Consider the following 27,239-nt stretch of genomic DNA (forward strand, 5'->3'; position numbering starts at 1 on the left):
CACTTTTTCTGAAGTGCTATGAAACTCTAGGATAAAGCACGCTACAAGTATCACATTGTCACATTCCTATCTACTATTCACTGTTATTCTCCCTGCAGACTTGTGTCTAAGTGTCTGGGGTTAACACATAACTTGAGAAAAGACAAAACACAATGCATGCTTACCTTGGGGATCATGAACCAAGTGAATAGCAGAGAAGTTGAACACCTCCGGCCTGCTCTTCTTCTTCTGTTTCTGCATGGCAAAAAGAGTAAGAGACATTTTTTTCTTTCCAAGAAAAAGCTGTAAGTGCTTCAGTTTCAGGCTGCTGTTAAAAGCTGCTATTTACCATTCCTCTCTTCAAGCAGAGGCACTTTGATTTTGACAAGTAAACAATCACTTTTCAGCTGCATAGGGTTTTCTGCCACCTGACCTAAGAGGCCACAGGAGCTGCATTAAGTAGTAACTTATCAAGACAAGACATACTTTAAAGTAGGGGACCACACAAAGGGTACCCAGAGGACAACTAATTCATAACTTAGGGTCTAAGTTGTTTCAAAACAGCTCTTTTCCAGGTAAACATGGCTTACATCTGGCCAATGGATGCTAAAACACTTGAGGAACTTTACCTAGAAGGGATGACAACCAGTAGCTAAGTCAACAAGGGCAACAGCAAGGTTTCTGCACTGGAAGGATTAAGCTAAAATGCTGGCAAGTCCAACACCACTCTCCTCACCTTGAGAACCTTCATTGCTTTTTCCAGTTTCTTCTTGCGCTTGGTGGTTTTCTTGTTAGTTGCATACCGCATCATCAGATCTCTGGCTGTGGGAACATCGTCCTTGAGAAAGAATGCAAGGATAACAAGACTCAGGTGACATTAGGCTTCAAATGGGAATTAGAGAAACAAAAAGTATCAGTATTTTTCAGGATCATGTGCTACAATTGAAAACTCTCCCTCTTCCTAAACTTCCTCATACAGAAATACTAGCATTTAAGATCCGGATTCCATAAAATCACTCACACACCTGCATACAAGAAATCATGGAACAGTTAACAGCACGCGAACAGAGTCGTTTTTACAGCTGATTAATTTGAGAGTATTGTTCAGTCACAGACAAACAATGATAACCTGTATTAGGATGTTCTAGATTTAAATTTGTTAGGTCATCAGCCTTCTCAAGGTAACTGAATTATATTTATTTGTACGTAAAAGGGAATGGAGCTCGAAAGGAAAAACTGAAGATAAAACAGCCAGCCAAAAAATTACACCAGCTTCCAATACACAAGGTGAAAGCCTCTTCCCAAAACTCTAACATTACACATTAGCAATGCATGCCTTCACGATCTAGACTGACCAGTCCCTGCTTAGGTTTTTAAAGTTAATTGCTTCCTTTACAAGACAAGAAAAGCAAATGAGCTCTTAGCATTAGTCTTTGGACAGACAGCAAAGGCATCCTGCTGTCAGTTGGGGCCAGCTGTCAAAAACATTGAACTTTTTTGTAAAGTGTGAGAAAATCTGCAGGAAACAAGATGGAAAACAAAGTAACAGAAGCAGACAGACTGGCAGAGCCCAGGTCACTAGGATGACAGACCTATTAAAGAGTTTGAAGAATGGAGAGGAGAAAGTTAATCACAACACTCACCTCAGATTCCGAGTCACTGTCTTGTTTCTCATCTTCATCTCTTCCAAGAAAGAACTTCAAACTAGCAACCAGTACCTGAAAAGCAAAGTCAGTTTATGTCAGGAAAAAACAACCAGCATATTTAAAACGGCTCTACATCCACATCTTAGGCTATGCCAAGACGCTCCTTTTTTTTTTTTTTTAATAGGCATGGATATGAACAAAAAGCAAAAGAAATCAGACTGAAACCCACAGGAGTTTTTGCATAGTCAGTTTTTGCTGCCCACCCTCAACAGTCAGAGACACACAAGGAGTCAAAAAGCAGCTGGCCTTCCACAATGCCTGGAGCAAGTTTAAAGATGCAAATGCTCTTCCTGCCTTTCTGCAAAGCAATTTCAATGTCATTGCTCTATGCCACATTATCAGGAATTCCTGGCAGCTGATACCTGAGCCAGTGCTCAGAACTCCAAGAGTTTATATGAGTTTGTTGGTGAAGTTTTTTTGTTAGGTTTGGTTGGCTTTTTATTGAATGGAACAGCTTTTGGACCTTCATAGCGTAAGAACTTCTCTCAAACCATAACACAAGTTTTTAAAGCCTCCAGCACTGCAGAACTGACACAGATGACAGAAAGCCTAAGATTCACTCGAGCCCCTTCTCTTCCCATTTAACAAATAAAAGCCTTACAATGCTGATGATAACGAGGCAATATTCTGACTGTTCTGAGTAGAAAGTACACCTACCCTCCCCACACCAGCCTGCACTTGTTATAAGCTAAGCTTCCAATTCTGCTGCTTTGTACTTCAGAGCCAAATGCCGCCTCCTCCCACAACACAAGTGGTACTTGGAAAATAAAACAAGCAGGAGAAAAATTATTAGTGAAGCTTGTTAGCAATTACAAAACAGAAAGTTGCATCCACAGGAAAAAGGTAGCTCCAATAACATCCAGTTTTATCAAGTGATTTCTGTTCTCACCTTTGTCACTTTTGAAAAGCAGGCAGTTGTGATGACGTTTACTGTTTTGGCATCATTCCTGGAACAAAAAAAACATTACCTTTTACTTCAAGTTTAGCAATTTAAAGTTATTCTCAGAAAATTAAGTCTTATGAAACGTGACTTCTAAGAAGTAGGCAACTTCATTAGAATCATGTCTCTCAATGCTCCAAGTAGATTTGCAAACCAAAAAGCTAAGCTTCTGTCATTTTCTTTTATTTTTCCAATGTAGCAGTAGCTTTAGCTAAATGAACAGACACACTTGAGTTCCATCTAGTTCACACTGTGACTGAGGGGATAGAAAGAATAAGCTCCAGTAATGGAAGACAGATTACCACTTTTCCACTGGTATAAAAAAAATAATAAATACCCTGCTCGGCAAAAACAAACAAGCAAGCAGAATCCTAATTACTATTAGAAAAGCAGCTAGATAGTTTTGAGATAAATTATCCTCTAAAACCAAGGATTTATATGAAATAAAGCCACAGAAATTAATTCTATTTTATACCAAGTCTCATATACTTACAAACTTACTGTTTAAAACTGCAGAAGTCTTTTCCTTACAGCAACACTGACTTTTTTTTCAGCAGTCCCTGGTTTTTAGGGAAAATAGTTCTCAAGCCACTTCACTACACCAGAAAAACCCAAATCTTCACAAAGCTGCTGTGATTTTTTTTAATTCGTGCCACAGAATAGGCAGTATTTCTTTGAACGCTACACATGAAAATTCTTATGCCCAAATACACACCAGCACCACGTCCTCTCTGCCAGTGGTGGTTTCTCTGCAATACATTGAAAGAGCAATGTTGCCATTCACACCCCAGCTTAACTCACACAGGTATTGCAGAGACCCTCTCCCGAGTCAGAAATGCAAGAACTGCACTGCAACTGCTCTGCCACTGCTCTATTTTACAGATATGTAAGAAGCAGTAAGCACGCTGCTCGCCAGCAGTATCACAGGCTGCATTTAAACAGTTTGTTTCTGTTCAAGAAGCAGGAAGAGCAAAACAGTTGCTCTTAATCCCAGGCTGAAAGGATTGAAAGTCTTTCACATGTTTTTACAGTCAAAAAAAAAAGTGGTAGTGAAGAGACTGCCATCTTTGCATGCAATTTAACACTAGGTAATATCTGCTCTGGCATTTTGTAATACAACATAAAGATTCAACAACATATTAGGTACAAGACAACAATTGACAGTACTCAGTGTGCTTCTACTCCTTTCAATACTTATCTAAACAATTTTTCAAGCTGTCATCTGCTAAAAACAGGAGCTATATTATAGCTTCACAAAATAACCCCAGAACTCAAAACACCCATTAGATCAGTCATCTAGAATGAACTTACAGACTTAACAAGAAAAAAACCAAAATTCCTCTTTTCGCTGTAGAGCACAAGCTGTACGCTAATATTAGTGGCTTTTATGTGCAAAAGCTCAAAAAAAAAAAGCTGCACACAGCTTCGGTTTCAAATGCACTAGAATTTATGTACCATTTTCAACTAAAACATCAAATATTCAACCTCAATAACTCTGAAGCATCACGCAAGACTATTTCTTCCCAGATAAATTCTGTACCACAAAATACAGCCCCACTGGAACACAAATAAGTTAAATACATTGAAGTCGCTGCCCCCTGCATTACATTTTGCACTACATGCCTTGAGTGATGTCAGGACAGCTGCCCCACGACAAATGGAGAATCAGTAAGAGCCTGCCAGACCTACCAAATATTCCTTCTGTAAAGTTCAATCATCACGTCTAGAGATATCTTGGCAGCAGTGGGATTGCTGTCTCTCAACATAGTATACATGAAGTTCTGCAGTGTCTAAGAAGAAAATTTGGAAACATTTATTATTCGAGCTATTTCATGGCGTCAAAAGGTTAAATTGAAGTATGTCTGAGGCGAAAATACTTACTGTGTTTACTTTATTGTTTTTGTGTTTAGCATTGACATTCTTGATGTCCGACACAATGTGAGTATACAAAGTCTGTAAATGGACAGATAATAGGGGGTAACGTATGCAAGTCAGGCAGAAAACAATGCAGATATGCTACTATTCCCACAAAGTCTCTACATACTCAAATGAGAGACCAAACTGATCACCCCCGAGATTACTCTCAGTTTAAGTTATAGTTGTGAAAAGAAACCCAAGAGATTATCCTGTAAAGTCTCATGCATGCTTTATTTTTATGTATTTGAAAAGTGTACTTAATTTATAGTACAGTAAGGCAGGAAAATGAACAGCATGAGGTATTGCTTAAAAAAACCCCACCCCTGCTTCCTTCAGCCACTTTCTGGCAGCCAGTTTAGTAATTCTGGGGGCAGAAAGCAAGTATTTCCACTTTTAGGGCAGAAAACCTGAAACAGAGCTTTAACTAGCAGCTGGCTTGGGTTTAGTTGTTTTACTGAGAAATTCTCACAAATAATTCAGTAAGGCCTGCTCCAACAGCAACCTCTTTATGGTTTTCACCTGCAGACACAGCCAAGCTGCTCAATTTCAAATGTAGGACAGGTCTACAGCTTGCAAAAGCACGGTCAAGATGCTTACAGCAGCGTGCTTCACTGCCAGTCACATACACATTGGGTATTGCCTCTGGCACTGTCAGCTGCTGAAAAATCAGGGATAATTTAAGCGTTCTTCACTTGTAACCCAGGAAAGGGGAACAGCTGCCCACCAGCGCTGTATTACTTGCGGCAAGTCAGTCAAAACCAACCAGAAATCAAGACTGGTTTTTGTAAGCACGCCTTACTTTTCGCAGAAGCTTATCGTGACACCGCAGCAGTTGAAAGAAGAGCTCCAGCAAACTGGTTGGACTTATTAGATTCTTGTTTCTTAACAAGATCAAAGCCTTACAGAAGGTCTGTAAGAGAGAAACAGGGAATCGGAACCAAAGCAAACCATAAGTTCCAATCTCACACATAAAGGGCTTATTTTAACGACAGGATGCGGTCTGCCCCAAACACCTTTTGCTGTGGGTCTTACCATGCGCAGGTCTGCGTCCAGCACGGTGTGGTGGTAGGAGAGCAGCTCCTTCAGCTGCTGGGGGAAGCTGGCCACGTGCTCCGGGTAGCAGTGGGCAACCTGGGGGGAGACAGACCCAGCCCAACGAGGTGAAACACGGCCTGGCAAGGACTTTGTGGCTGATGACAGGCTCGAGGCCAGCGCCAAAGTCATCCTTTGGAAGGGCTGCGGCTCACCTGTGCCAGGAACATCACCAGCTCGGCCAGCTCCTTACTGGGCTTGTCCGGCTGGAAGGTGAAGATCTCCACATGGGACTGGTAGTGGTGGTACTGCTGGAGGAACTGAGCACACACCAGGGTGACGGCTGCTCAGCGGCACGAGCAATACGTGCCGCCCAAGCCACCTCGGCTTCCCTTAGCACCCCCAGGACACCTCCCCTCCCGCCCGCCGCTCCAACCCCCCGTTCCGCCGGCTGCTTCCCGGCCGGGCCTCCCTGCTCGGGCCGCTCGGCTCCGCACCTCTTCGGTGTAGGAGGTTGGGTCTCTCTTGATGAGGTTCTGCAGCTGGGGCAGGTTGCTGGGCAGCTTGTTTCCCTGACGGCCCGACATGGCGGCACCAAGCCAGTCCCGGTCCCCCGGCCCCGCAAACCGCCGCCTCCCCTGCCCGGAACACGTGAACTACCAGCTGGCCGCCGCCATCTTGGCCCGCCCCCCACCGACAGGCGCCGCCAAGGGACAAACTGCGAGCGGCACGTCCTCCCCCCCGGTACCCCTACGGGGCGCTCGCCGTTGTTTTTTCCCCGCCGCCAGAAGGGGAAAGGAGCCAGAAAAACAGGTTCTTGCTACTAGCTCTTCCTCCCGACAGAAGCTTTGGGCAACCGCGTCAAAGTTACATACGATACGAGTCCAATTTATCGCACGTAGCTTCCTCCTCGGCAGTTCTCCGATGGATTTCCGATCACTTGTATCGCGTCACTGCAGCGCAGTTGACCCTGCCGTCGCCCTGGCTGGATCGCATATCCTAATGTGGTGGGGAAAAGTCTGCTTTTAAACACTTAAGTGCTGCCATCAGCTCTGCAGCAGTGCTGAGGAATTGGATCTGGCCCTTAACACATGACACGTACCACAAACACACACCATTGACAAGCTGCCGAGACCCAAGTGTGCAAGGCAAAGAACCCCATCGCCCCCAGTTCCCCACCCCAGTGCTTTACAGCACTGCAGTGTTTCGCCTGATGCAGCCTAAGCAGCATGCACGAGGACCATGACATGACATCAAGGACAGCTGATGAGAGCTACACACCCTGCTGAGTTTAATCAATCACAGAGCAACATGAGAAACAGCTAAAAATTCAGTTGTGTTACCAAGTGCTGCTGATCCCCCTCAGACCCTGCCTTTCACCCTTCATCTGCCTGACCCGTAACACACAGGCAAAAACACTCAGCCACCCTTGCTCTAAGAAAGAGAGCAGTTGAATACTACTAGTTTACACTTGCACTCCTTCTCTTTCGCCGCTGTTCACCACCTGATTGACAGCTGCCGGTTATTTTCCTCGGGCCCTTGGCACAGGGGAAGGGAGGACAGGGTTTAAAGCTCTCTAGAAGCCATACTCCCTCCCCCTCCTGTTTTCAGGGAAACAATTTCACAATATATCTCAAATGATGAGCATATAGAAATGGTTGGCATTAAGTGTGAAGCCTCAAGGACTAAATGATTTTCTAGTTCAGTGTCTTTTATTAGTTTACCTTTAAAATGAGGCAATAGAAGGCTTAGCTCTTCAATTGAATAGCTTATTATCTTTCCTTTAGGTAACAGCTTATTTACACTGTAGAAAAAAGATTTACATTATTATTTTCTATAGCATAAATTACTACTAAATAACTTCTGTCCAATAATTAGTCTTACATACAGCCAGATAATGAGTATCAAAATACAACTAAGGATTAAACAAAGCATTGTTAGGGGTCCAAAATTATTAATATTACTTCTCAAGTGAGCCAAGACTTTCCTCACTAAAAAGCTTTTCATTATGATAGCAAGAACGTCACAGCACATATTTGCTAACCTGTTGCCAGCAGCAACCTGAAGCTACTCTTTCAGGTCAGGTCTGGCTTTCCTAAACAGTTTGGCTTCTGTGTAGGAAGCATATCCACGCACAGTGCCTGCCAAGGCATGCTCTGCCTGTTAGGCACGGCTGACATTGCAGGCACCAGCAGAGCCCTGGTGCTGCGAATGGAGCACAGCTTCGGCGTTCAGGCAGAAGGTACACAGAGCTGATGGGGAAAGCCACGTTCAATTGCTGCTGGCAGGAACGCTGTAGACCTGCAATGGTAGTCCAACAGTTCTGTTCGCTCACTCACCCACCAAGTTCTAGCAAAGAAACAATACATAACAGAAATCGAATCCTATCTTTTCCGTGTCCATTTATAGAGGAATTCACATTATCGCTTATATCAAGTACAGAGACACTTGCTAGAGCACAGCCTGAGGGCCTGGATGAATGGCACTGGTAGCAGTGGATAGCAGCTTAACCAGCAAGGTGCCAGCAAACCCTCCATGAATACCTTCCTTTTCATGGCTGCCTCCTGCTGCTGCATGCAGATGTCCCTGTCTGGCAACATCTAGAACCTGGGGATCTAGGAGCTTAATCCTCTAGAGGTAAGGAAAAATAATCTGTTTTCTGCCACCTGTTCTTCTTCCCAAACACTTAGATAGTGCTGATTACAAAAGGGACAATCTAAGCCAGGACAGCAGGTTATGCCATACCTGAATAATGCTAATTAGAGGATAAAGAATACATTGTCCCTCACATGCTTGCACAGCTGCCAAGATTTTTTTTTCCTTCAGTTTGAGCCTGAAATGACTGCACAGATAAGAGCAGACCTGTACCTGGGCTGTTATGACCTCACTAGAACAAAAGCAAGCTTTCTGCTATCACAAAAAATGCTTTAGTACTTTACATATTGACCTTACTGTTTATCAATTAGTTTCTTCATTAGCATCTGCATGTGTTTAGCTTCTTTCAGGCACCTTTACTCTATTGAGAGCTTCGGCAGAGCACTGGAATAAAATAACTCACTTGATCCTGCACTTCCACTGGTGAATCCTCATCTCAGCACTCTTAACTCATATATCATGGATTAAATTTTTGCAAAAGCAAAGTAGAACTGCACAGGTGGTTCTTTAAATAAACAGTCAGAAGAACAGGTGAACTTAAGGCTAAGCTTCCCTAACACAGGAATAAGTCTCTGACTGACTGAAATATAATTCTTTGAATAAGCTATCACATTGTTAGAAACAGCAATGCAAGAAGCCATCTTCACCCAGATCATCTTAAAACATTCACAGGATAAACAGTTTCCCCCCCCCCCAAGAGCTCTGTAGAAACAGTATTGTAACTTGTGTTTCTACAGAGGTAATAGCTCTCTACAGGATTAGGGAAACTCAAAAAAGAAACCTGTAAGTTTTGTAGTTGGAAACCAATACTTAGACTTACCATTACTAAAAAGCATCTTGCTTGAAAAACTTTTTTTAATAATTCAATTGCTTTTGATTTTAAGAAATATCTATTCTTAAGCACCTAACAAAATTTTTATTAGTGTCTTCAATGAGAAATAGCTTTACATGCCTTCTATAAGAATTTTTATTAAGCAAATACAGAGGTTAAATTGTTATAAAATTTTTTTCATTCATTTCACAATAATAGAAAGCATCCAAAAATCCATTCTATGTACTTACATTGATTTTCAGTCAGTATAAAATAAAGCATAATTTAAGAAAACTGTTCATTTTTATGAAATAGAAAAAAAATCTATTATTTTGATTACTTTAAAATAATAATAAAAAAGCACTTCTCTAGCAATGTGCCCTCAATGAGCATTTATCTCCTAAGCCTTTTCCATCCTGCATACTCATTGGTTTGATTTGCATGAGCTAATCAAGCTAGGAATGCTTAAATTCAGTGGTGAAAACCTATTTCCTCTTGCTTGTTGGTGTTTTTTGGGTTTTTTTTTCTAGTAAAATTGTTTCTCATAAGGAAAGAAGTATTAGTTTTACATTCTGTCGGTTTTTGTGAGGCATTTATGGAGTTTAATATATATTTGCTGTGATGTAGTTTTTTTAATTCATGTGATAGGGAATTCTGCTGAAAGAACCACTAATGGTTATGTTAGAGTGTGAAAAGTTCAGTTGTTTGTTTTATTTTCTGAATTGTACACTTATTTATTAAGCTTTAGCTTTTCTTTCTGAGGATTATGAGCTAAAGTGTTTTTATGCCTTGTATTTAATACAAGGTGAACTGTTTTTTTTAAAAAAAATATTTTATTTTTATGTAAAGCTCCTAAACATGAATGTAGCTGTTATTGGGATCATGAGAACAACTTTGGGTTTTTTCTTCTTTATTTTAAAATATTTTCCTTAAAATATAAAAAGTTACAAAAAAAATTTCAGTGATAACTTTTTAAACAGTTATTCTTACTGTGCATAGTTGTTGTAGAGGGTAATTGTCTCCCCTCCAAAAAAACCCCAAAACACTTCAACTTCAAACAGTGTTTTCTCTTGTGGTAAATCGGGAAATTATATTCCATTAGAAACTAAAGCAAAGAAGGAAAGATGTTGCCTGGCTTGCTATCAGGGCACTAAGTTGTTTCTCTGCAGATTACTTCTTACTCCCTTCTTTAATGAATTATGCAGCATTTGGGGTTGCAGTGTTCATGGATGGAGTAAAATTTCATGTGATTACAAGTTAGGAATTCGGGGATGAGCAGTTATTGGTTCTGTTTTGCCCAGACCTAGATTTCTCTCTTAATTTACCACATTATCTAGGTCAGGGGTTATGTCTTCATTTATTTCATTTTAAAAAAGGAATGTTTGTTCTGGGGTTTTTGCTTCAAAGAAGCTCTTAAGCTGCATGGCTCCTTTTGCAAGGAGCAGGGCCTGCGAGCCCATAGATGGATTTGAGAAAAGCATGTCTGTACTGAACTGCAACAACTAGAAAAGAAGAAAAATATAGCTTACCTTGCTGCAGTCAGTCTTCTTCTATCCCATCAAGAGTTGTGGAGGTTTGAGTTTTCAGAATGTCTATATATTCATGTATATATGAATATACATTTATATAGTGTATTTGGTGGCTAACATCACATGTAAACTCTGTGTAAATTCCTGGCCTTCAGCTGTTGCAGGGAATTGTAAATCCCGTCTGGTTTTGCTGTCCAAAAAAAGTGGAATTGTTCACCTGGTGTGCAAGAACCAGTTGACACACAGAGTCAAGTTATTTCTTTATTACAGATTTGCACAATACCTCTGTAAACGTCCCATAAAGCAAAAGTTTCCTGTCTGAAATAAAGAAAGGAGTGGTAGGACAAGAGCTTAATTCAGCCAGACAAGCTCAGATATCTCAGGGTGTCCCATCTGGTGTGCAGCAGCCAGGGCAGGGTGGCACAGAGCTCTCCTGGTCCCTGTTGTGTGTCTGCTGGCCCTGTGAAGCATCTTTGCGAGCATTAGATTGCCATGCTTAGGCAAAGAAAGTGGGACCCGAGTCTCTAAGCCATGGGGTTCTGTTGTATTTGAAGGTAACTCTCCTGTCTCATCCAGGGTAACTGTCCTGCTCTGCATGAAATAATCTTGTATTAACTGAGTAGGCAAGAGAAATATTTAAGTATATCTAACTAGATGTATATAGCTATGTGTAAGTATATGAATTTAACTGGGACCTGGCGTGCTGGGATTTCACTACTGAGAATTGAGTCATTGCTTCTCTCACCTACTCAGTAAATACATACATTAACTCCCTGCACATGTGTATATATACATAATATGACAAACACACTCAGCTTTATCTAGTCTCTTAAGGCCAAACTAATCATTTGGTTATCTAAGGGTTAACCATTTACACTTTCTCACAGACTTGCTTTTTAGACTCGTTTGTAGTTGCTCCATCCTTGCAGCTTTGGGGGGAAAGTCATTTGGGTTACACTTGGGCTTTGCCTTCACTGGTTTTCACCCCAAGACAGAGACACCTTGGTGCCTGACGTGCTGTCAGACTAGCAATATAGTCAGCTCCGGTGTGCTAGTGCTTCAGTATTTGAGGTGTAGGTTGGGGCTCACCTTAAAGCAGATTGCCTCAAAATCATTCCTTTTCCTTCAGTGGCTGCTCATTCTTTCCCGTATGACTGAAGAAGTAATGCCCTAAGGCTGAGCTGAGCTACTTCGAAGTGCTGCTGAGTTTGATTTGAACAGTTTTCTTATTGTCCAGGACAGCATGGAAGAAAGTAAAACTGAGGCAGGGCTTTCATGTCACACTGCACAAACACATTTTGATGCCAGAAAGAGTATCAGCCCCTACAGGTATTGGGATACTATGGTGGTGCATCTCGCCCCCTCCCCTGGGCCAGCCCGCGCCCTCAGGAATGCCCATTAGGCTTTAGCCTCTGTGTAATGAGTTGGGCAGTTAAGCGTCCCTTGACCGTACCAACAACCCTTGCACAGCTGAGGTGAGAAACTGCACTGACTGTACCAGAAACTTCCCTTTTCTGAACCATAACAGCACCTGCCAGCCTTGGAGCATTCCTCATCTGAACCATAACATCCCTTAGCAAGCCTGGGAATACTTTTAGCCTGGATCCGAGTGGTACAGTACTGCTGTCACTGGAATTTTGAAAAATTCCAGTAATTAGCAACTTGAGTTGCGGCCAGGATGGAAAATTACCATTGACTAAAGCAAATCATCTCTGATCCTATAAACACTGGTCCTAAGTGAGGCCCTTTCAGCTCTCTGGGACTGCAGTGAGCTGCAAACAGCATCTCCCTCTGAGCGGGATGCTCTCGGAGCTCCCGAGCTCCCAAGTTTGCCGTACTAGGGGGACCGTTGCCAAAAGCTGATGACCAGGCCTGGGCTGATTTTCCTGCTCCTCAAGGATCAACCCTTCACCTCCTGAGAAATGCAAAGGCATTTGACACAAGTATTTCACTGAACTCGAGGGGAACTTTTAACAGGTATACCTTTGTACTTTTTTTTTCTCTCTCTCCTTCGATTCCTTTGTGCCTGTGTGCGTGTATGTGAATAGATTTAGGTAGCTTATAGTAAGTATAGTATAAGTATTACCATTTCAGATCCATAGTTGAGTTAGTGGTGTAATTGTAGAAAATCCTGTTTGATTCACTTTGTAAATCATAAATTAGTCAATGATGAAGTGCTGCTAAAATCCTATGATCAGCCTTAATCTGTGAGCAAACCTTAGACACCCTTTAGATTTAAACTGTTGACCAAGTATGAAACTAAGATCGGATCTCGTTGCACCTAAGCTCTGTTAAGTGTTTAGAAAGCAAGGAGGTCCATTCTGAACCTTGTGACTCAGCGGGAGGCTCTCCCTTATCCTTTCATGGGTTTAGTTGCTGTATAAATCTTTCCAGCTTAATTTTAAATTTGATTCTTCTTTGTGTGGTTTAGCTATGTAATAAGTAATAGAGTGAACCTTGCTACTGAACTTTGAAGTCGCACTCCTACAAATTCCTGTTAAAACTGTTTTGCTAATACCTTTGACGGTGATTCTTTACGTGACCTAAACCACTCATTCATGACAGATACCACCTGTGTAAACTTTTTCATTTGAGCTTCCAGTGTGCGCATAATTATCTGATATGCTTCAGCAGTGCAATGAGAACCAGATGAAGCATTAGCATAATGTATTCCACAAACTTTGAGGGAGAGCTACTCTGGTGTACTCTGGTTGTCCCAAGTAATTCCTTTTTACTTAATCTAGCAGTCTGTGACATCATTCAAACCCACAAGAAGTTAAGAGATAACACCAGGCCTGACCTATGTTTGCTTCTTATATTTTACTTGGAGAGCAACATTAAAGAACACTTAGTAAAGGCACGTTGAACAGTGTATTGCATTCTCTTTCAGCAGCAGCAGCAAAGACTTTGGTTGTGCAGCCAAAGTGCTGGTGGTGTTGAAAAGACAAGGATATACGTTGTAGCAAAATTAAATTCTGCTTTAATTTCAGTATCTTCCTCCACAGTCCCCAGGAGTTCTCTGCTTGTTTCTGTGTGTGAAGAAAGCCCTTGCTCTAGGCAGATAAAGACGTGTGACTCTGGTTTCCACACCAACCAACTGCAAACATGCTTAGAGTATTATGCCAGTAGGGACCTAAAAATAGTGCCTTCCTCATCTGCAGTACCACTGCTGAGGTGTTAGCTTCTGCAGATTTTCTTGCAAATTTTTGGGGTTTTCAGATTTTCTGGAAATCTTGCAGATTGCCATGGAGGTAACTTTTATACATCAGTTAATGCAGAATAAGATGATATTTTTCCCCCTAAGGTATCTTCACTATCAGAGCTGTAAATTATCAGGTATGTACTTATGTATACCTTCTTAGCTCTTAATAATACCTTCTCAGAACATATTTTACGTCTGCATTAAGCAATTCCTGAGTAACTCTATAAAATATGTGATATTACAAGTACTGATATTGCAGTATTTGATATTGCAAGTACATTGATCCTCTCTAAAGCAAACTTCTTAAGCTATTCATCTTTGTTATGCTTTAGCAAGCGAGGACTGTATTGCTGAGGGACTGAAAGTAGCAATTTAAAATATCCGTCAGTTGCTGCTTGACCATTTAAGCCAACAGAGGTGAAAAAGGAACTAACTACCCAAGCATGGTGAGCAGTCTGACCTGGTAGTACCATGTACAGCTTAAACCATGAAATCAATGTGGAAGAAGTGAATTCTGTGGATGTAAGAGCAAGTCAGGAGCAAGTAATAGCACATCAGAACATGGGCAGATGGGGCTGAAGCAACAGAAGACTTCTTGAGTTTGTCTGGTCTCTGTGTCTCGAGTCAGGCAGGTGCTCCAAGCTCTGGAGGGGATATTCAGAAGAGGAAGTCTGCCAAGTGAAAGTTATTTATGACTGTAAAATCATTTAAAAGGTGAGAAAAGTGGGTGGGGATTTCAGTCTTGCAGACAAGGAGCCATACAGTTCACCTGAGCATCCAAGAACTTGTGCTGTGTATCCAGAACCTTTGTATACATCAGGGGATGTATCAAAGGCCAAGGTATTGCCAGGGCTGTAGTGGTCAATAGAACTAGTACTGGCTCACATTTGTATGTAAACAGATAAAGCCCTGACCAGATGGCTCCACAGTGTCTGGGGCCTTGCTGCTTGGATATAAATGAGTGCAGAGGAAAGGGCAAAGAGTGAGCAATGAGCGTGCATGCACTGCCCTTCCCAGGCCTGGCTGCTCCCGCTGAGCTGGCTGTTGTGATGGTCTCTGCAGCAGGATTCGGAGGCTCTACTTAGCACTTGGACCTGGAGCATCTGTGAAAACCTGTCTGCCTGTGCTGTGCAGCTGAACGGCCCTGGATCTGGCTTTGTATTGCTAGAGAGGGACATGAACTAGCTTGTGTGTGGCTTTGTAGCAGCATCTCAGCACTCACTGTAAATAGACTTCCCAGCTGCTGAAGTATTTTGGCAGAAAAAAGAAATGCCCTGCTAGCATCCAAAGAACGAGTGAAACAGAGCAAACTAGGGTGAGAATATATTTAGTGTGAAATAGTAAAACTGAAGTAGGGTCAACACACGTGTTTCTCCATAATACCTGGTATATGCAAAATGCAGGATGGCAGGGGTATAGTGATGCCTATCTTGATTTTGCCATTAGCTTTGTAGCAAGAGCCTTTACCTTCCCATAGCATAGACAATGTTGTTCTGGTGAAGACAGTAAGTATTAAGTCACTACTTTCTTGTCTTGTATTTAACCCCTGCAGGTCAAAGAGGATTTAAATGTGTTTCATAACTAAATCACTCTTGTTACTGTGCTTGTGGAGTTCCTCAGATAGATAGTGATTGGAGATATGTCACTGTGGGTTAACTCAGCCTCGGACCTTTTCAGCAAACAGTCAGAGGGTCTCTCATACCAGTTTGCCTGCTCCATGGCCACGCCATGGCTACCCTCCTACCTGTGTCCCCTGCACAGCCTAAGCCACCTTGGCAGCAGCAGGTTAGACACTGTATCTGCCAGCTCTGGAAAAGGAAGGTTGTTGGTTCAGCTACTGACTCAAGTCATTCTCTGCAACTGCCAAAGCCATTTTGCTGGAAACATCAAACTAATTAAGTAGGCCAGAAATTAAATGTGAAGTGGCTGAAAGCTGGAAAAGTTGTAGTCTGCTGAAATGAGAAGGAATGGCCATCCTGAAAGTAGAGCTTTAAAATATTTTTGTGTCATTGAAGCAATATACATATGTATAAAATAAGTATGTCTGGAAACAGAAGCTCTATGAACATGATCAGGTTTTTATTTAAAAACAAATTTTTGAAATTCCAGGATTTTCTGTGAGCTGGAAATGGTGGAGTTTGGTGGGTGTCCTTCCCACAGAATAATTCAGTGTTTTATAAGCTTTTCCCAAAAGCTGAGTAGCAGCAAACTGTTGGCCAGCATGGGTAAACATGCTTGGAATTGAATATCCACTTGCAGTCTAAAAGTACTCCAGTCTCTTTCATTAGAATACAGCCTTTCAGCTCTGCTTAATGTAATTTGCTTACAGAAGGGAGAAAATGTCTTATAAGGACTTCCAAGAAAGCAGACCGAGGTTCTCAGGCTCCCTTAATGGTCAGCACTGGCTATTCCTGAAAAAAGGTCTAGATGACTTCAGAGATGGCTTTCCTCCTTCACCTGATAACATGACTGGTAGAAAGTGGCCTGTCTCAATTACCCTTCACAACAGCACACTGAGATCTTTGTCTGCAGTTCCACGGAAGAAAAAGAAGCAGCAGGCCAAAACAGAGGTCTGGCTTCCCAGGCTCAGCCCACTGCAGCAAGCCAGGAGGGACTATGTTGCACAGATTGAGTGCTGTCTGCACCAGCGCTCTACACACGCTTGGAAAAAAGCACCTCCCCAAAGGTAATGATTTTGTAATCCTGGTTAAACACTGTTTCTTCAGAGAGCCGGAGCAGGAAACTAATCTTGTGTGCAGCTACTATTATCAATTTAAAAAACCCACAGCGGCTTCTGTTTCTTTCCAAAGAAAAAAACAAGGCAAATAATATTAAAGGTAACTTAGATTTAGACAGTGGGTCCGAATTATTAGCAAGTTAATTGTGTAACAATATTACAAATGGGCTACTTGAGGAACCTAGTGCCTGCCATCAACAGATTACAGAAAATGAGTTATCTGCTAAGCGATCAACAGGCATTGATACAAATGGACATTATAGCACAGGAAGAAAATCTAATCAGAATTGATGTGAGGCATATGTCCGAGATAGCAAGAGTATATCTCATTACCTTTATTTCTCAGCCTGTTTACAGAATAATCTCTCTTTTCCCAGTCTCCAGTTCTTCAACTTTCTCTGCTTCACGCAAGCAAAAGGCAGCAGGTCCTTGTCTATCGTGTGGCTGGGAGCTTTGGGAATGTGCTTGTTTGGATGTTGCAGCTGGAGGATAGTGACCAAATGCAGTGGCCAAATTGAGCTTTTTGCTCCTAGTAATTCTCAAAAGGGACAGGGGAGAGCTGTGAGACTTTTGGAAGGGCCAGGCTTCATGCTACAGAAGATGGGGACCCCTGGGTGAAGTGCCTTAGTATTTAGCTTTGTCTAAGGGGATATATTCACCTAAGGCTTGGGTGCAATAAGATGATAGATGGGTTCATTGGGAGAAGCCTTAGAATTCAGAGTGCAGAGCTCTCCCCGACCGCTGGCTGCTAGTACTGGGGCAAGGGGATCATGAAACAAGGGACTGTACTGCAAGGAAGGAAACTTAAAAGCAGCTGAACGAAAACTTTGCGGTACAGCAGATTGCCATGGAAGATGGCAGAGACTAGAATTTCAGCATGTTTCACAGATCTAGCAAGCAGCCTGAGTTGCAATTGATGCTTTAAAGATTTTTTTGGAAAAAGGTCTATAAAATGAGGCTTCTGGACTATGAACTTCCTTGACTGGTAGCACCCTAAGGAGACTTGCATGTTGGGCAGTCCCTGACACAGCCTCCAAGCAGATTTCCTCCAGTGAGGTTATTTTTGAACACAGGCTGTCTTTTTGCTTGGCTTGCAGGTCTTGAGACAAGTTGCTGGTGTCCCGGATCCTGAAATGCTTTTGAAAGGCAAGGCTGGCTACAATGACTCTGAACAGAACCAACTCTTTTGGGAGGTGCTGGATCGTAGGGAGGACGTCAAAAGCAAAGCATCAGCGTCCAAGGCACAAGCACAGTGAGTACAGGGCAAGACAAAGACAGCAACATAAATGGCTCTGAATGTCCCCTCCTCTGTGATGACATGAGTGGAAAAAGGGATTTAGGCACTTAATTAAAATTTACATCAATCTGTCATGGGAGTAGTTTTCATTAAAAGATAGGTTCCTTTGCCTTCCTCAATGATACTGACAAATAAATTGATACCCCACTGCCTGTTCAGAGACCAGTCAGGATTAGTTTTAAGTGATACAAACCCATCAGGAGACAGCCTCGCCAGTGGGGAGTTTACAGGTTGAATTGGCTAAGGCAAGATAAGTGGAGCTGGTAGGAAAGCGTTGCAAGCCCAAGTGGGAAGCTTTGTCCCCCCACTCGCTTAGAGAATGAAAGGGGAGCTCACATCAAGGGAGGCAGTCTTACCCCCAGCATCAGGACTTGCCAAAAAATCCCACTTGGAAGTAGTGGCTGCCCAGTCTGAGAAATGTGATCTTTCACAGCAGGACATGGTTTTGTCAGCTCATCTAACAGCTCCCAGCCAGGGGAATTTCTCTTGTCCAGCAGCACCTCTCCTCCTGGCTGGAAGGTCCCAGGCCCTCCCCCGTACACTTTCAGCGTACACATCGCTCGCTCCGATTTCATCCTGGTCTTTCAGGTAAGGATCCAGAGTCTGATTTAACTTGCTGTGTCACTTTCAGTTATCATTTAAAACCTGGCTAACACAATCCAGCACCGAGGGGTGGGCAGGGCTGTCAGCGAAGGCTTCTCCTCAGAACAGATGGGGGGAATGAATCCTGCTTTATTATAAAGCTGAATAGCACATGGGGAGTTTGCTGAACACTTTTTTTCTTGTTTCACAGTGGCTGTTTGCTTTACCCAAGGTAACCTAAGGAAGTATTTGTTCATGGCTGCTTGGGAAACAGTCTGTGCTTTGAATTTATTTTTCCTGAATGCCTCTCACGGGTAGGCTGTTGTGCTGGCATTGCTAGGCTCCCAAGATGTGCTGCAGGGTGATTTCCGATCAGTTGTCAGTAAATGTGGATTTTCCGTTGTCTCTACAACAGGATGTACAAAAAAATGTGGAAACTTCACATTTAGGCATGTGGTTCCAGAGCCCCAAGGACCGGCACGTTCCTGTGGCTGTAACCTGGAGAGCTGTGCTGGTGGATGAAATGCAGCCTTGCCGTGACCCGCGGTCTTTTAACACCACAGCACTCCCAGGCTGGTGAACACCAGGGCTTTGAAGATGAAAATGTCTTTGAGACAAGTTTCAGTGAGCTTAGTACCTAACCACTGAAATACTCCTGGCCATGTCAGCGCATGGCAGGATTCCTTTTTCTCCCTTTGCATTCCACATTTCTTTGAATTGGCTATCTTTTTCCATGAAGGAAAGGGGGAAAAACAATCTTTTTCCAAATTCATTTTCCATAGCTCCAATGTAACATTAGAATAAGATATACATCGATCCTCTTTACTCTTTGGCTCTTCAAAATTCGGCCCCCACAAGACTGATTTGTCTTCAGGACAGACACCTTGCATATGAATGCCTAGCCCTGACATACCTGTGTTAAAGGCACTTTTTTCAGCGGTGAGGTAAAATTCTGATCTGAGGACTGCAATTTCAAGAGCGATTTAAGCGTGTTTGGATTTTTAGAATTCGATTCTGCACTGACTCACAGAGCCCTGAAGGAGCTGAGCGATGCAGAGCTGATCCTAAAACCATAAACCAGTTCAGCCTCAATCTGTCACAGTTTCTGCAAGCGCATCATAATATTTCTATCCCAGTATCTCAGGAGGCTTTGCCTGTAAGTATCAGCAGTTATTTAGGGAGAGCTTCTTACTTCACCGTGGAGGAGGAAAGAATATAATTATAGACTTGGCTTTTTCTTATGAGTTCTCAGTGAACCAGAATATAACACACAGACTGCTGCAGAAAAAAGTTTATTCAATGTTTCACTAAAAAAGCTACAATTATGGAAATAAGGGGGTTGCTGTTTTTATGATTCCAATTACGTGTGAAGGCAGATAAGGACTTCTCAGGACAGCCTAAGGCTTTAGAATCAACTTCTGACAACAGTGAGAAACATACCAGCCATCCCAAATGTAATGCTGGATGCCTTAAGCCCTCACATACATGATGTCTCTGTGGGCAATACCAAGTGGAATGCATTTAAACGCAAGGTGAAATACAGAATCAGCGCCTTTATTTGGTGAGGGGTTTCTTGTATAAAGAAAAAGACTACTGGTGTGAAGGAAGGAATGAATCTTTAACTAGGGTGCTGCTCTAGCAATTGATTCACCTTCATAGAATTTCTTGAAGCTTTGAATGCAAAATGAGGAACAAGAAAAGAAATCTGAGCCAACTTGATATTTTTTTCATCAATTGAACTGGGAGCAGGGGTGGAAGAAGGCAGCAATATCAGTAAATAAGCATGGAAAGTGAAATACCTAACACATTCTAGAAGAGTTTACTATTCCTGACACAGCTGAGGTCCTGGCAACTTTGAAAAACACTTCAGGGTAGTGGCATCTTTTGATCTTCTCTAAATGTGCATGAAAACTAGAAGCTTGCAATTGTCTAAGTGCTTAGAAGGGTCTAGAATGCCCACTTGTAAACTAATTTTGAAATTGGATTTCTCAGTCTCATCCCTCATCTCTTCTCTCAAATATGATTGTACAACAGCCTTCTACTAATGGCACAAATCCTGCTAATGTAATCAAAAGGTCTTGTATAAAGGTTGCGCAGAAGTTTGCTTTACATTGCTCAGGGAGGGAAGTACACGGACATTCCTGCTGATGTCTGCGGCAGCCTTGGTCAGATGAAGACCGATGGAAGACTGTCAAAAAGACAGGTTCCCCAGTGTTGTAAATCAGTGTAGTTCCCTTGACTGAAGGGAATTACTGATTTATATCTGCTGAGGATCTGGTCTATATGGTGGCAACTTCTGAGGCATACAATAATGGCGCTGCAGGTACGTGCTGGGGATCTGAGAACAGAGTCTACGACAACCAGGAGCTGCTCTTGGGAGATGGCACTAAGTCTGATGTTGTAAACAATACAAAGAGGCAAGCTGGCATTACTCTGGGAGCTGATAGTTTGGACACTGTTGTCCAGGTACTGTGGTTCTATACATGCATTTTTTGACAGGAACACTGAGCACAACAAGGCATTAGTACAGCAGTGGATTGAGCTAATCGGCATAGCAGGATGCTGGCGTCAGAACTGCTTGAACTTTTTTCACCTCCCCGTGGTAGGAGAATGGGAAGGTTGTGGTGTAGCACTTGTCCCTGTTGTAGGTGTAGCAGGTTTCAGGTTCATTGCAGGAGGTGCTTTGCTGGGCCTTGTAAATCTCACCACCCAGCTCAATTTCTACGGGATCGCATTTTTTGCAGCTGGAAGAGATGGAGAATAGAACAAGTGTTACAAGAGTTGTAAGATATCCCTGGTGAAACCCAAATCTTCCTTGCTATCTGCAGATGAAGCTAGATGAGTGCTGTGGCCTTTCTAGCTTTTACGCAGCAATGCCCAGCCAAATGCTTGGAGTGTTGTCAGACTGCTATTGGCAAGGGGAGGGTTAAACAGGCAATGTGTAATTTGCTGCTACTTAAGACATTTGAGATGAACAGAGGTCAGAATGAATCATTCCCTGTAAATATGAGACTTTTTAATGTGAATTAATCATGTAAATAACAATTTCTTGGCTTGCAACGGAGTATGAAAGCTGGGGTCCATGGGAAAACTTTCCTCTGTGACCCTGCCTCATCTTCTCTACTGGCCTTCAAGCATGTTTTTGAGCGGCTGTGGGCAACTCTGCAGGGGAGGTTAAGTCTTAGGAAATGAACTTAGTAAATAAAATTACTCACAGTTCGGTCATGCGGTAGACAAAAGTGGTTCTGAGTGGGGACATGGGGTCAGAGATGTTCTCTCGAGCCCGCAGGGGAACTCTGTAAAGGAAGGAAGAGAATCACTCTTCTGAAAACTGCTTATTAAGCAGGGGACTACCCTGCTGTGAACAGCTCTCAGCTCTCATCTTGTTCTTCAGGTTGTTTCCATTCCCACCCTTCTCCCTAGCCAAGCCCAGGAACAGCAGGTCTTGGCCCCTCTGTGCCCTCAAGGCAACAACTGCCCACAAGAGGACTGCAGCAATTTCTAAAAGTGCCCCTTTAAAGGTGACAGTGCTGATAATACTTTTTTTTCTTTAAACTTGGAGCTGACAGATGCCTGAGAGACTTGCAAGACACAGACAGGGATGTTTAATTAGCATTTCTCCTGTTGTGAGCTCTACCAGAACTCCTGCAGCCCTGAGCCTGAACTTGGTCCATGTTTCCAAGAGACACACACACCCCTCTAAGATTTGTGTGAATAATAAGGACAAAATCCTACTCTTGAACTGAGATCTGCCTCATAGGATTAACCTGTTCTGACAGTTTAGGCATTAATTAGTTTCTGATAGTTTAGGCATTAACTAGTTTACCCAGCCTATAAAATAGCAGGCTTGCTATCAGCTTTCTAAGTCCAGTAAGTCCTTGGGCACAACTCGGTTTCAGATTAGATTGACTAATTAGATCGACTCTACCTCCCCAGCCTGTTTTGTAAAGTTACTACTGGACCACTTAAAACATGGAGATGCTTTCTGTACCTGAAGAGACAAACACCAGATAGGTTCATGTGAGCTACTAAAACATGAAGCAAAAGGAAATATTCCAGGATACCATAGAAAGCAGCCCATGAGAAAAACAGTTCAATGCCAGGACATGGGAAACAATGCAAAGGAAAGGGAACTCCTCTAACAATTCATCTCCTGCTCACCACCTCTGTGTAATACTTGTCTCTCACTTACAGGATGCGTATGTTTCTTTCCAGGACTTCTTCACCAGGATTTTCTTTGGAGGGAACGAACTTTGAGGTCACTGTCACACACTGACACTTATTATTGACCAGCACATGCTCGTCATCCCCAGAGTCCTCTGGATAACCTGCAAGCACAGGATATGAAATCCCAGGGTCAAGAAGAAAAACCTTGAAACTGCCTCTAGCAGAAAGCCAAGTGATGAGAATGCCACAAATGCACTATCTGGGTCGGTTCAAGCCCAGGTTGCAACAGGTACTAGTGAGCCTCTTGGCATAGATGAGTTCAGCTGCCTTCCCTGCACAGTCTATGTGGATGTGATGGGACTGGCATGGAGAAAACGATGAACCTGGGGACACTGTGTGGCTGGTGAGAGGCAAGCGCGCAGGGGTTTCTCATGAAATGGGAGAAAAGGCCCCTTGCAAGCTTTGAGCTGTACCTGGCAGCTGAAGTGCTGCTTTTACCCTAACGGGGGAGGCTACACAATTCCTCTATCATGCGCCAGGACTGTCCTAGCAGTCCAAACCCTAGTTTGGATCTGGCCTCTAAATAAATGTCTCTGACCTTGCCAACGTGGCAGATGTGTCGGTTTTCCTTGACTGGTAGATTGCCCTTCAGGTCCCCAGGGGAACAGATGCCAGAAAGCACTGCAGGACCCAGCACGAAGGCAGCCCTCTGACCTAGCACTGAAAGGCAAGGGGCACTTGTGATGCCCATGGTTCGCAAGGAAAACTCCAGTCCTGATTTTCTTACTCAAATAGAGAAGAACCAGCTTGGGTGTGACTCCCGCACTTTTAGCATGCTATTCAATATGAAATTCAGCCACTACAGGGTGAAACATCCCATGTGCCACACAGAGGCTCTCTGAGTGTTCCTGGTGGCATGCAATGCCTTCTTAGTAGATGGATTTGAAATAGCTTGTTCTTTGCTAGTTGGTTTTCCTCAACCCAGAGCCTCTGTTCTCTTCACCTACAACAAGCCAGCCTTGCTTTTATATGCACACGTAGTCATACCCTTCTTAAGTAGTTGTTTGTACATCCCTCTGTATTTCTCAGTGCTGCTGACATCAAATTCACAGCCGTCACTTTGCAGCATTGCTCTTCCTACAGCACCTTCAGCCTGCTTAGAAGTACCAAAGCCCATGATTTCTGTAAGATGGGGATAGCTTCTATTGGGCTCTAGACCTCAGTTCTGGGGACTCACCTACTCTTCTTGTCCCTTGGTTTAATCATGGAGAGAAAGAAGAAATAGGCTAAAAATGTCTGTGTTCATCCTGTCTATGGAGTTTCAGACTCACTTTGGCTTAAAAGCGTTGGTCCTAATAGCTGGATTTCTTTGAGTTATCAAACATGGATCAGTAAGGAAGCAGACACCCATGCTGCATGAGCTCATATCTGTTTTTTTCTTAGTACCCATGTGCAAAGCTGCTGGGTTTGATCAACAACAGACCCTGTTGCTATAGGGTGAAAGGGATAGTGCTCAAAGGCCGTGGGAGCAACAGCAAAGCTGGGAGCCAGGAGCAGCACACGGACTCTGAGCTGGACTGTGAGTTTTCTGACTGTTAGCCGCTGTTGGCAACAGCTTAACCATCACATGAAGCTGCCTGCAAGACCAAACAAGGACAGGACCTCTGCAGTACTGACAGGCAGAGCCCCCACCTATCTAGTCCATACCATGTAATGCAAAGAGCATTCCAGGTTTTCTGCCCTAGGCTTCTTGGACCTTCCTTCCTGCCCTTACAATATGCTGGTCTCATTTGCCTTCTTTCCACTGGCTTATTTTCTGAGATCCTTGCAGGCCTCATAACCATGAAAAAAGACACCAAAACCACGTAAGAAAATGCCTTGGAGTGACCCTACAATTCACCTGCTGGTTACAAATGCTGTTTCTGTGATAACTGGCAGCAGAACACCTTCTGAAGAAGATTCACTGTGGAGTTTCTTGATCCGGAAGGAACCTGCTTTGGTCCCTTGCTTTGGGCAGTGGAGCAGGCCACTGCAGGCATGTGGGAGACGTTTGTACTGCTCTCATGGGTTTCTTTCTCTATAGAGAGCATATCCACTATACCGTGTGCCCACTGAGCCTTTTAGCCCTTGGTCTAAAAGCCCTTGGCTTTCAGCATTTCTCAGGGTGGCACCCAGCCCAACTGGCTAGCTGTACAAATGCCACTGCAAAATGTGCACAGGGAGGGTAAGTCAGGTCACACTTCTGACTGCAGCGTGCCCCACCAAGACAGAAATACAAAATTGTGTCTGACACATGGAGATGGTCATTGTGCTTGTCTCTGTACCCCTTATCCCAATCTCTGTTGCTCTGCATGCTTCCTCTCTGCCAACTCATCGCTCAACAGGAACATCTCCCTCTGAAGCAACATCTTACTACAAAAGCCTCTTTAGTCTCTGCCTCCTTAAGTCTTGGCCTTTCTTTTGTCTTACAGAAAGTCTCTAGCTTCTTGTCCTCCACGTAGACCTTCCTCTGGTGTCTGTCACTATTCTATGTAATGTTGTGTGCAATTCTTTCTAAGCCCTTAATCCAAAGCCACTATTCAAGTCAGCTCCTATTAGCTTTGGGAGTTGTCCCAAAAATCTTTGGGAGCAGACTTTAAATCCATCTCCTAAAATTATATTAACATACTCTTTTATGAATATGCAGGGGGGGGGGGGTGACTTTACTGTAAAAATACTGTCCTGATTTAATCCCTTGTGTAACACTCTTGGATTCAGTAACCAGAAAAGTTAGAGGAACTCCATATGTTTTTTTGAAGTATAATTACAAACCCCAAAGGAAGATAGTTCTATCAGCAATGCTTCCATGTGTCACCCGGTAAAGTCGCTTTGGGGAGAAGGTAGTTAAATACAAAATTTCTTAATGCCCTTCTAAATACCTGTAGGTTGGATTTTCTGGTGCTTATTTACTGCAATATGCTGTTCGCTCCTTCCTCAACACCCATGCAGATATTTTTTTGACAAAATTTCTCATCTTCCAATATTGTGTTATTCTGTAATACACTGTGAAGCCAAACAGAATCCAGCTGCAGCATAGCAAAGAAGCAAATGCATTCCAAAAATATCTGTTCAAACTCTGCTGCAGGTCCAAGTGGCTACTTTATTAAAGTAGGAAAGGGCTCAATTAGCCAAAAAATACATTAATTTCAACATAAGTAATACAAACAGCACTCCTGCAGCTGCATGTAAAAAACCCTCTACCTGGACTTCCCCTCTGAGCTGCTTACATATGCGTGCGTGTGTGTGTGTATCAATATATTTATACCTTAAGCCATACATATGAATGGGGAAACCCAGACTGGGCTCTGTGGTGAACCGACACAGTATTTCTCAACATTTTCTGCCTTTTCAGCTAATAGATTATATAGCTGGTCACTTTTCAGAGCAAGCTGTACATTCCAAGGACCTGCCTGGGTAGGCAATAAGACACCCTTTTCAAAAGTTGGAGGAAATGCAGGGATGCAGTTGGGTTATCCTTGAGCATCCATTTAATCCTGTGGACCAGATCCACCATGTGACTGAGCATGACTTTAGGTCATCGTATCAAAATCTGGCATTAGTCAGTATCTTACTACCTGGGAACCACACTGAGGAGTGTGCTGGGATGACAGTCTCATGTCAGCCTAAATCAAGAGCCTCCAAGAAATTCAGTGTAATTACACAATAAACTACAGTTGAATCAAAAGTAAGCCCTATGACAGGATTACCAGGGAGGTTTTGAAAGCCTTTAAATCTAGCAGGTAAGAGTCTTGCCAGCTTCCTAGCACTTCAGAAAAGCAAGCGTGCATGTTTGTGGTTTGTTGCTTTAGAAACCTGATCAAAAAAGGCTAATCACACAGTCTTAAACTTGCCACTAGTCATCAGGTTTTTAGCCTCAAGGCAGCAATTAAAAAAGCACACAGCTCTGTGGAGCAGAAAGACACTGAGGTGTGCGAGCACCACTGAAGCGTGACTGCCTGAGCAGGCTTTGAGGTTTGATTTTTGACAGTTGTAATTATGAATAGCCAATCATACAACCCCCCTCACCAATACCTGAAGCAGTTTTCCATGTTTTCTGTTTCCCACCTACCTGCCACAAGGACGAATCCCAAGGAGACAGCCAAGGCCACGCACAGCAACAAAGAGCTCTTCATCTTGCCTTCCCTTCTTTTGAAGAACGCGAGTCAAGAGCCCGTGTCTGCCTATAAGGGCGTGTGCAAATGATACAGCTATTTGTTTCCTAAAATAAACAGCCCAGCGGGCTAGCACTGACACTGTGGAACCTGTGGCTGGGGACTGAAACCGGGCATGTCTAATGCACAAAAGACCTCTGGCTTTCAGAGGTGAAGGGGGGCAGGGGGTTGCACTTCTACTATGCGTTTTTATTCTGTTCAGCTGAACAATTTCGTTAGCATTAAAGCTGCTGAGTGCAAGGGGGTGCAAAATTTAGGGGACATCTTGCCATCTCCCACCTGGGAGCAAGAAGTGTAAGGTAAGGAAGTGTCCAGACAGCCAAGGGGTCACAGCTCTGGCTCCTAGTTTTGAGAAATCAGACTTAAGGATTGCTTGGCTTGTATTATAAAAACACTTCAGGCTTCAAGATCAGAATCCTGTTTGCACCAGATTCTGTGCAAACCTCTATTAAGGGCTCAACCTGCCCCCAAAAA

At 43.1% G+C, this 27,239-nt stretch overlaps 2 protein-coding genes and 1 long non-coding RNA gene across 3 annotated transcripts in view; 1 reads left to right on the plus strand and 2 right to left on the minus strand.

The window, feature by feature from the left end:
* The window catches only part of SDAD1 (SDA1 domain containing 1), a 15,866-nt gene extending 9,576 nt beyond the window's left edge, over nucleotides 1–6,290 (minus strand). Inside the window, exons 1-10 of the mRNA XM_080405948.1 lie at nucleotides 6,072–6,290; nucleotides 5,790–5,894; nucleotides 5,575–5,673; nucleotides 5,342–5,452; nucleotides 4,507–4,578; nucleotides 4,315–4,415; nucleotides 2,575–2,632; nucleotides 1,623–1,697; nucleotides 716–817; nucleotides 133–234 (exon numbers count right to left, since the gene is read on the minus strand). Coding sequence (XP_080262074.1) covers nucleotides 133–234; nucleotides 716–817; nucleotides 1,623–1,697; nucleotides 2,575–2,632; nucleotides 4,315–4,415; nucleotides 4,507–4,578; nucleotides 5,342–5,452; nucleotides 5,575–5,673; nucleotides 5,790–5,894; nucleotides 6,072–6,161 — 915 coding nt within the window. The 5' untranslated portion in view covers nucleotides 6,162–6,290. The remainder of the gene's footprint in view (nucleotides 1–132; nucleotides 235–715; nucleotides 818–1,622; nucleotides 1,698–2,574; nucleotides 2,633–4,314; nucleotides 4,416–4,506; nucleotides 4,579–5,341; nucleotides 5,453–5,574; nucleotides 5,674–5,789; nucleotides 5,895–6,071) is intronic.
* A 10,173-nt stretch (nucleotides 6,291–16,463) lies between these two features.
* Nucleotides 16,464–21,005, plus strand: LOC308072796. The gene is made up of 2 exons (XR_013931801.1): nucleotides 16,464–17,760; nucleotides 18,239–21,005. It is a non-coding gene; the product is annotated as an uncharacterized lncRNA (long non-coding RNA).
* Nucleotides 19,664–26,873, minus strand: JCHAIN (joining chain of multimeric IgA and IgM). Its single transcript, XM_080409881.1, has 4 exons — nucleotides 26,663–26,873; nucleotides 22,580–22,715; nucleotides 21,603–21,683; nucleotides 19,664–21,131 (listed from the first exon to the last, which is right to left on the minus strand). Exons 1-4 carry the CDS (start codon nucleotides 26,724–26,726, stop codon nucleotides 20,930–20,932), a joined length of 483 nt encoding a protein of 160 aa, XP_080266007.1. The 5' UTR covers nucleotides 26,727–26,873; the 3' UTR covers nucleotides 19,664–20,929.
* Between the last annotated feature and the right edge of the window lie 366 nt (nucleotides 26,874–27,239).

The sequence above is a fragment of the Falco punctatus genome, assembly GCF_963210335.1.
Source record: "Falco punctatus genome assembly, chromosome: 1".
NCBI lineage: Eukaryota > Metazoa > Chordata > Aves > Falconiformes > Falconidae > Falco > Falco punctatus.